Genomic DNA, 9,706 nt, shown 5'->3' on the forward strand with positions numbered 1-9,706 from the left:
AGACAGTTCACCCAAAAATACAAATTTGATGTTTATCTGCTTACCCCCAGGGCATCCAAGATGTAGGTGACTTTGTATCCTCAGTAGAACACAAACAAAGATTTTTAACTCAAACCGTTGCGGTCGGTTAGTCGTATAATGGAACTGGATGGGAATCACGGCTTTGAGAGTCAAAAAAAAATACACAAAACCATGTTAAATCCTGCGTCTCGTGACAATGCATTAATGTGTAAAGACACAAAATGATCGGTCTATGCAAGAAACTGAACAGTATTTGTTTTTTACCTCTAATTTACACTGCAATGTCCAAACTTCTGTCTTCTTCTTACTTTACTGCGGATTGCAGATTTATAAGTGCATTACCGCCACCTATCTCTCAAATGGATTATTGACAATCTATCTTTAATCTCAGTTAGGAGTGTCAAGGCTCCACTTGAGATATAGGTGGCGGTAATGCACTAATAAGTCTGCGTTCCACCGTAAAGCAAGAAGAAGAAAAAAGACACGTAAGGCACCGGCTGTTGAGAACACGCTCAGGACAGTTTGGACATTGCAGTGAAAATATAATACTGTTCAGTTTCTTGCAGACCGATCGTTTTGTGTCTTTACACATCAATGTATCGTCACGAGCCGCAGGGTTTAATTTGTTTTTGTTTTTTGACTCTCAAAGCCGTGATTCCCATCCACTTCCATTATAAGACTGACAGACAGCAATGCGTTCTACTGAAGAAACAAAGTCACCTACATCTTGGATGCCCTGGGGGTAATCAGATAAACATCAAATTTCTGTAATAACTATCCCTTTAATACAATGTGCTTCTCCTCATAAAATAAATCATGTAAGTGATGACAGAACTTTAATTTTTGGGTGATCTATTCCTTTACCTCAACTAAAACAACTACAGTAGAGTTTAGGGTACGGATGCATCTTGGATCTAAAATTATGGCAATTAAATAGGTGTGTCTGTAACTTGGCAAAGGGAAACACAAACATGGCCAGACACATCCCATGAGAATGTGTAAACACTAAAAATGGTCTAACATTTCAGTATTTGAAATGTTGCATTTAACAAAAGTTAAAGTTATAAAGCAGATTTTGCAACCATGTACAGAGCATCAGCCTTTATTTTCATGAGACATCAATAGAAAATACAGAGATAAATGAAAGTTTTAATTAAAGGATGTTTTGTAGTAGGCAGATTTACAAATGGTTGGTGGATCAACTAAAAAGACTAAGTGCATAGAAAATCGTAACAATTCACAGTCTGATCCAGTACACGTAAAAACATCCAATACGCCTACAAAATTTAACAGTAATTCACATTTTTGTTACTTTTTAATTGAGTAAAGAAATGGAGTGGAATGAAATTAAATGTCTATACAAATAATAAACACATTTGACCCCAAAATGAAAAGTCGTTCCTCATAAATACAAAAACACCTTTTGCTATGGTGAGATGGTTTAAAAAAACTCAAATTCACAATATCTGCATGTTTTACCTGGTAGTACTGAATAACAAAAACATTGCTCTATACAAGAACTGAAAAAAAATAGAAGTATAAATAGGACTTAGACTTGGAGAAGTCCAAATCAACTATGTGTTGAAATTGAGCTTTTAAACAAGCAAGGACTGACTGAAACATATGTGGAGGAAAGTGTAGTTTATGCCACCTGAATCATCTGGACCACTGTGTCCTCTTCAGACTGATCCTGCTCAGATTTCTGAGGAAAAAGGAAGATAAAGAAAGATTATGAAAAATTCATCCATACTTCATGCTATGATGGAATGACTGGTGTTGAACTCTTACCTGGTGGAACCATTAGCATTTTCTGATAGTTATCAATGTGTCTAATACATACAAAATATTAGTGATTAACTCAACTCTATGCATTTCAAACCATCTTTGAGATTTATTCATCAGTTAATAAAGCTAAAGATATATTACTTTTTCTATTGAAGAATTAGTTTGTATGCAACCCTTTTTTGCAATAAAAATCAATTATTTAACCCTTGCGCTGTGCTGAAAATCCTTTGCCTAGCTTGTTGCCCCTGGCCAAAAATGTCCTTCCTCGAATTGATTGTAAATCCCTCATTATACTATATTATCACCAAATCTTGAATTCTGTCTTTTTATCAACTTGTTTTCTTTCAGTTTCGATAGAGGTTTTGTATTTCTTTAAAAAAATTACTCATTGTAGGCTTCTGAGCTTATGCACCTGGGTGAACGGAGTGAACTCTGCCAAAATTATCCACAAATAATGCTTTTTGTTGACTCGAAAACTGATGGTTAATTGAACAACAAAAACCTGTTAGAACACTGAATCCAATATTTGGTAATAATATAACCTAAAGAAAGGTATGAGCAATTTTTTGTGCGGGATTTTATTTTTGACTGGGAACACCACAAGCTTAACAAGAGGTGTGTGTGGTTGGGGATACCCAAAAAGTACAAAGTTATTTTGGCAAGTTGTTATATGTGAGCAAAGTCAGTGTATTTTAGTCTAATGCAGTAACAATAACTAGTTTTGGGGGAAAAAATATCCTCTCTGGGTCAAAATTACCAAAACGCAACATGAGGTTTAACTAATAATGTAAAAAAAAAACTGCAAGGCATGAACAAAGGTTTATTTGCATAAAAAGGGCATATATATCATCAAGTAACAAACAGAAATGAAAACAAGAGCCCACATACAGCCCACTGTAAGAAACAAAATGGCAAAAGCAATACCAAAGCCACAGCTCTGGGCAAGGACAGAAGAGCGTTGAAGGGTGCAAGCCAAGCCATACATCACAAATGAAAACAGATAATTTTGAATGGCTATTCATACCAGTAAGATGGTAAAAAGGACAAATAAACACTGCTTAATGCATCGCAGCATCCAGTGAGTATCACAAGCAGTCTGGGTAGAAATACAGCATGATAGGACAAACAGCAGAAATGCAGACAGAACAAAGACGTCAAGGTTGAAGATTTCCTTTTGAAGTAGCAGTCAGACATTTAAGATAAGAAACCTTTAACAGTGAGAGGATAAAATGTGCTAATCACCCTTGTTTACAATTGAAGCTTTTTGAAAGAAGCCACTTCCAATCAGCAGAGTTCAAACATACTATCTATAAGCTGCACATAAAGAAATGCACCTAATGATGGAATTATTAGTAAAGTAGTAAAAATGCTACAAGGCAGCATAGAATTTACAAACATGGGGTTTAATCTGTACATTGTATACTATATACTAGAACATATATACTAAGATTTTAGTATGCATGTTCAGTTTAATTGGTTGGAAATGTCAGTTATCTCACAGACAGAGACAGTTTGGACATGAGTATGCCACAGACGCACGAGGTAGCTCAGACACAGAGCCGCAGGGTATGGATGATCTAAATTAAATTAGGTGCATACAGTCTCTCGGGTCGGACACAGGCTGGGATTGGATAGTTTACCCCAGAGGCGGGGCAGAGGTGGCTGGCCAATAAGAGCTGAGCTCAAGCCCCTCGCTCACCTTAAGGGCCTGCATGGCCATTTCTTCCCTTTCCTTCGGAGAGAAGAAACGTCCACCGTCTCCACGCTTCCTGGCCATGGCGTGACGATGACGGGACTCGTGCAGGTATTTCTGGGAGGTAAAAAAATATATTGAATATCTGCATTTTGAACAGAAACGTGTCAAATATTTTGAATACTGTTTGTAATTAATTACAGAAAATGAAGCTGCTTTTGTGTGCTTATGACAAAGATAAATAATGAACAAAAAGATGCAAGAAACAAAAGATCAAACATGATTTAATATGTAAATAAATTACAAACAAATAGTTTAATGATAAAAGTTTCAATTTAGTTTTTTTAAACTGATCAGGGTAAATTAACTGCAGTTTAAGTAGTTTAACATTTTAAGGGAATTATAACAAACCTCAAGCAAAATTACCCAGGAATATCAATAAAAGCTGCAGTATAATTAATGAATTGTATAAAAATGTTTACACACAATGTGCCAAATAGTATTAATATATTTTATTGCCATTTCTATTTTTTAAAGACATTTTAAGAATTTATAGAAATGTGAATTTTAAGATAAAACTTAAACTATAGGTTAAGCTTATAAACAGCCCCAAAAATTATATATATGGTAAAATGTACATGCCAAATATTATTAATATTTTAAGTGATTTAATAAAATTAACAATCAGGACTGCTTTACTATTCTAATGACAATGATTAAAAAGATGAAAGGATACAATGGTTTTATATAAATATAGTCGTATATGTTATATAAAGTCATTGTTATTGGCATAAAATCACACATACTCTTCTCTCTTTTGGTATTTTGCCCTCAGCTTCTAGTTTGGCACGGGCTTGTCTCCTCTTGAGGATCCTGTGATACTGTTTAGCGTTGACGTAGAGAGGTTCCTCCTCCAGCATCTCTGCTCCAGGAAGAGGAATGCGCTGCATTGTGGGAACTGACCCGCCACCCCCTGGGACCATCTGATTCAATTATAAACACACACAATAAGATTAGGAAGTGTGATCTAAATAGATTAGCTCTATAGCAAGAACTCACTTTTGGTAATAGATAAGAATGAACACAAGTGCTTACCATGACCATTCCTCCAGCATTGACCATGTTTCCCGCCATGGGAAGAGTGACTGTCACTGTGCCCTGACCGGTGTTGGTGGTGTTTGTGTTGGATCCAGCTGAGACTAACTGAGCTCCTGCCAATGATGCAGCTGGAATAGTGATCATTCCTGGATGGACAATCACAAAATGCATTCAGATTAATTACATGTCATCAGAAGTGTAAACATGTCTATTGAACTGCTTTATGTTTACGGCTCAGTGTTTTGTAGAAGAGTAGCAGTGTTACCCTGCTGTAGGATAGTCCCGTCTGCATTAACAGGCTGGTAGACAATAGTCTGTCCTTCAGCGGTTTGAGCCACCTGCTGACCCTGTACAGTGATCTGCTGCTGACCCTAAGAAAACATTCATCGTGAACTGTATTAATGATATGTAATTAACTGTAAGAGTGCAGTTTATAGAGGGTGTTCCTTTATATTTACTCAAATAGATGACAAAATGAAGACACCTGGTTCTGTCCTGCAGTGACTCCGGTCTGTGGCTGCTGAATGATGATCTGTTGGGTCTGTCCCTGCTGACCCTGTAGCTGTAATGTCTGTCCACCAGGAAGCTGGATTTGACTGGGCTGTACCAACTGAATCTGTGCCATATTTGGTCATTTTATTACAACTTCATACCCAGTATTTTGATGGAACAGTATATATTGCAGTGGTTCTCAACCTTGTCATGTCAACAGCAATTTTTGAAGGCTGCAAAACTTTTCCAGTTGTTTGTGATTTGCTGGACCAGAATTAAGGATAAGACTTTTAAAAATATAATTTTACTTAATTTTTTTCCCTTATAAAATACTTGGAATAACTGTATACTTATTATAAAAATTTGCATAGAGTTAACATTTTATATTAATTTATTTAATGGACTTTTTTTCACAACAACTCTTCCTCATATATACAGGTTTTCCAAGACTGTGGGAATGCTGCATCAAATGCAAAAAAATGTATGAAATCTTTATTGTTTTTGTTGTTTTGTCTTATGATCTTTAAACCAGGGCAGTTTTCTGAGGCCCACTGGTTGAAAACCACTGCACAACTATTAGACAAATTCAGTATGTTAGTGAAAAAAGTATATTTTAATCAACAATTCAACGTAACATTAGATCCACCCACCTGCTGCAGCCCCTGTGTACCAGATACCGGTACTTGCATGAAGGTTTGACCTTGTCCTCCTGTCATGGCCTGTACCATTATGGGCTGCCCAGAGGAAGTGATGAGCTGACCCCCACTGACTTGTACCATAAGAGGCTGCCCTTGGACCTTTGGAGAGGATGCATTGAAAAACTTGTTTTATGTCAGCTTTAAAGATAAAGATAACCATATAAAGCTTAATGTATCATATCTGATACACAAATGTCTAAATCCTATACATTTTAACAATTTTTTGTGTGCATTATGAATCCATGTCGAAGACTGACGCGGAAGAGAAAAAATTGTTAAATAATGTTATTTTTGTTTTCTTTGCACACAAAAAGTATTCTCATAGCTTCATAACATTACAGTTGAACCACTGATGTCACATGGACTATTTTAATGATGTCCTCCTTAGTATCTTTCTGGACCTTGAAAGTGTCAGTTGCATTGCTGTCTATTCAGAGCCAGAAAGCCCACTGATTTCATAAACAATATCTTAACTTTGTCTTACAGTTTTCCAACGACATGAGGCTAATTTTCATTTTTGGGTGAACTATCCCTTTAAATATCTGCTTACCAAAATATAATGTGACAACTGATATTTATATACATTTTATGTAAGCATTATAACAATGCGAAACACAGATGCATGCAAGAAAGTGCAATGTATGTAAACTTCCGATATGCAATAAACTGGTCATGCAGCTGTTATGTACTTGGAGAATTCTTGTAAATCATGGTGAATGATAAACAAAAAAACTGAGACGGATGCAAAAAGCGCAAATGTCACAGATATCTGATATTTTAACATTGCATTGATCACTATTTAAATGCAACACTAGAAAACGGATCTCTGTGCAATGCAATGTTGAGATGGCATGCATGGAGATTTGCAGACAGCAGAGGTGCTCAGAGAGCCAACCACTACCTGAAGGACCTGCTGGGCTGCAGTCTGGCCTACCTGAGGCTCAGTCTGCAACTGCACCGCAGTCACTGTGCCCTGGGCCAGAGATAAGGGACCGTGACTCTCACATTAGTTAATACAAAAAAAAAAACATTTCTTCTGTGGTTTTATACCACACTGAGATACTTTATTAATAGATATATTAAAAATACTAGTCTATGCATCTCGACATACATACTTTAATATGTTTCCTCATTATGTGCATGCAAATGTTTCAAATTACCTGTTGTTGGATCTGTCCACCGCTGGCCTGCACCACTATCTGCTCTCCATTAGTTGTCGTGGTGGTGGTGTACTGCTCCATGTTTGTCGTCTCACAGCTGCGGGTTATGAGTTATGAGATCAGCACGGAACTGAAGTCTGAAAAATAGCACAAGTTGTTGCACAAATCAGAAATGTTGTGCAACAGCACATGCTTGACTTACCTGCTGGTTTACAGCATTCCTCATTTTAGCATTAAGGAAGCTCTTTAAATTATTGTCTCTCTCTCTCTCTCTCTCTCTCTCTCTATATATATATATATATATATATATATATATATGATACTAGTGAGCAGATCCAAAATGTACATATGCAAATGTGTTCTTAAGCCCAGGGGAAAAAAGTTAAATCTCTAATAGTATGTATTAAATTAATACCCTGGTGGATAACTTTGTTTCCTGATACATCATTATTATGAGTATGATGTAGGCCTATTTAATTTTGTTTATGGTTCAGTACTTTGGAGTACCGTATAAACATACATGGTACATGAATATAGAATTTTTTTTTTGCATCATATATCAGAGTGATAACATTTGATACCACAACTTACTTGATACTTTTTCTCAAATAAAGTGTTTACAGTTGAATGGCTTCTGTGATTTTTTTTTAACTCAGTCTCCCTGAAAAATATGAAATTTGCATGAAAAAAAAACAAACAAAAAAATCTAGTAATTAAACAACCTTTTTGTTGTGTGATCTCAATGCAATTCTGTCCTGCTTTTTGTCTTGAAATACTGTTTTTGTATGCTTGAAAAATAAAGAAAATAGACAGCGTTCTCTGTTAAAACAAAAACATTCATCATTTAATAATTTGGTTCATTTTCAATCTTGACTGAGAAGCAAAAGGAAAATCTGTTCAAAATCAGATTTTATTCTGCACACTAAGTAAATGCAAATCTTAACGTATTTACATTATTGCCATAAACGTCGTGCTTAATGACATTACAAGCCTATCCTTCTTTCATGACCTTGTAGATTTCATGCAAGTATGTAAAACATGTAAAACTGTATGTTTTTATTATTTATTAAGGACGACACAGTTTAGACATGTATATATGCTGCTCAAATGTTTGATTACACGCTGATGTTAATAAACGACGAGCAAAATGTACGATTAAAAGTACACGAAAAACATTTTGTGTTTGGATTTCAGGGCTAGTTTCTGTCAAATGTAGTCTGTATCTCACAGATCCTTTTGTTGTTGCAACATGCGTGTTTCTCATAAACCAAACTCATTTTTCCTTTAATCACCACGAATTACATAAAACAACTCAAACCTGCAGTATTTATATTGCTTACATAAAGCTATTGCTAGCGCTAACTTACATTAGCACATCGACCTCAATGTTTTCACGCACGAGCGTGTTTTTTATTATATTTAAATCAAATATATATTAATATTTTGTTTTATTAACTCTCATTTAGTTTATTTAAAACCAAAACAACGACCTATTGGCTCCAATCGACCTCTTAGACTGCGAAAGTCAACGAATATTAAAACAAAGAGTGGCTCAAAACTGGGCCTATGTGAGACGCCAGCTCGGCTAAACAGAAAAACAACAAAATAAACGACATTGTTTTTCGTTTTAACCACAAAAGAAATAAAAGCGTGCATGATGTACAAACAGTGGACCTCGACACATACACAAACGGCACTATTCCTGTTTATAATGATTTTAGTCATTTGGTTGGTCGGTCACACACCAATCCCCAGCTAACCGACCGCGTCCCGTCCCCTCCCAGCAGCCGCGCTCACTCACCGTCTGTGCCGCCGCGCGATGCACCTCTGATTGGCTCCGATAGCGGCGCCTGGAGCCCAATCACACGACGCGTCTCGCTCAGGATCCAAAATGGCGCACTCTGAAAAAATCCGCGAGGAACAGTAACTCAAACGCTCCTCCTACAAGACAAACGCCCCGCCCCTCTCAACCCCTGGGTGTCTGACTAGAACAGCAGTGAATTATGCAATGCGAAAGGACAAATGGAATTAAACAAAGAAATAATATAATAACTGAAAGAAACAAATAAAATAAATACATAAAATGTACGAATAAAACCTGTACATCACAATACATGTGATTAATAGTCACTGAAGGTCCTGAATAAACAAAAGATTTCATAGCCTAAAAATATTATGTTAATTCTGGACGTATATATAATTTAATTATGTTACATTTTAGAATTGAATGAATGATCAATTAGAATAAATATAGCTTGTAGAATAGATTACTTATTTTAATTAATTAATCCATTTATGTTTTAAGCAAATTTGGTTTCCAGAGACATGTTTTCTGATTTCAAGGCAGATTTTGTTCTTCCTCAAAAAAAAATTAAAGTAAATAAAAATAAAAAGGAAGAAAAAAGGAATAAAACCTAGCCATTATACTTTAATATCTGTGGAAAACACATTTATATTTAAATCTATTATTTTACCATATGCTATTTTATTAAAGTTAAATAATTTTCATGTGATATTCTTATTTTCTAAACTGAGAGGAAAAATAACATTCGTACATCTGTTTACAATCAGATTTTATTCTGCACATTAAATACACACAGCTCTAATTCTATTTACATGTTTACATGAAAATACAAGTGCATTGCCATTTGACATTAGCCAGCTGCTGCTGTTTATTAACCCCGTTTCTCAGTACAGTGCAAAACTGGGGACAATAGGTTGGAGACTACAAAACTTCCAATTTCAGGAATGTTTTTTAA

General features: G+C 35.6%; 1 protein-coding gene across 7 annotated transcripts; it reads right to left on the reverse strand.

Annotated features, from left to right (window-relative positions):
- Positions 1 to 1,107: 1,107 nt before the first annotated feature.
- Positions 1,108 to 8,906, reverse strand: LOC132126146 (nuclear transcription factor Y subunit alpha-like). Of its 7 annotated transcripts, XM_059537239.1 has the most exons (10): positions 8,749 to 8,906; positions 6,948 to 7,084; positions 6,686 to 6,760; positions 5,740 to 5,886; positions 5,082 to 5,213; positions 4,863 to 4,968; positions 4,595 to 4,743; positions 4,306 to 4,482; positions 3,506 to 3,616; positions 1,108 to 1,723 (listed from the first exon to the last, which is right to left on the reverse strand). In XM_059537239.1, the coding sequence occupies exons 2-10, from the start codon at positions 7,026 to 7,028 to the stop codon at positions 1,664 to 1,666; spliced, it is 1,038 nt and encodes a 345-aa protein (XP_059393222.1). In that variant the 5' UTR covers positions 7,029 to 7,084; positions 8,749 to 8,906; the 3' UTR covers positions 1,108 to 1,663. The 7 variants fall into 7 exon arrangements, with proteins under 7 accessions (XP_059393222.1, XP_059393225.1, XP_059393223.1 ...); XM_059537242.1 differs by lacking the exon at positions 6,686 to 6,760 and having other exon boundaries at positions 8,749 to 8,905; XM_059537240.1 differs by lacking the exon at positions 1,108 to 1,723 and having other exon boundaries at positions 2,614 to 3,616; positions 6,722 to 6,760.
- Positions 8,907 to 9,706: the final 800 nt, after the last annotated feature.

Source organism: Carassius carassius, chromosome 44 (genome assembly GCF_963082965.1).
Source record: "Carassius carassius chromosome 44, fCarCar2.1, whole genome shotgun sequence".
In the NCBI taxonomy this organism is placed as follows: domain Eukaryota; kingdom Metazoa; phylum Chordata; class Actinopteri; order Cypriniformes; family Cyprinidae; genus Carassius; species Carassius carassius.

What these genes read in the sequence shown, in the direction of transcription:
- LOC132126146 (XM_059537236.1), bottom strand. Translation starts at nt 7,028, where the DNA reads ATGGAGCAGTACACCACCACCACGACAACTAATGGAGAGCAGATAGTG. An exon ending in ATGCTGGAGGAATGGTCATG is followed by an intron (nt 4,483 to 4,594) that starts GTAAGCACTTGT and finishes TAATTGAATCAG; the next exon opens with ATGGTCCCAGGGGGTGGCGG. An exon ending in AAATACCAAAAGAGAGAAGA is followed by an intron (nt 3,617 to 4,305) that starts GTATGTGTGATT and finishes TTTACCTCCCAG; the next exon opens with AAATACCTGCACGAGTCCCG.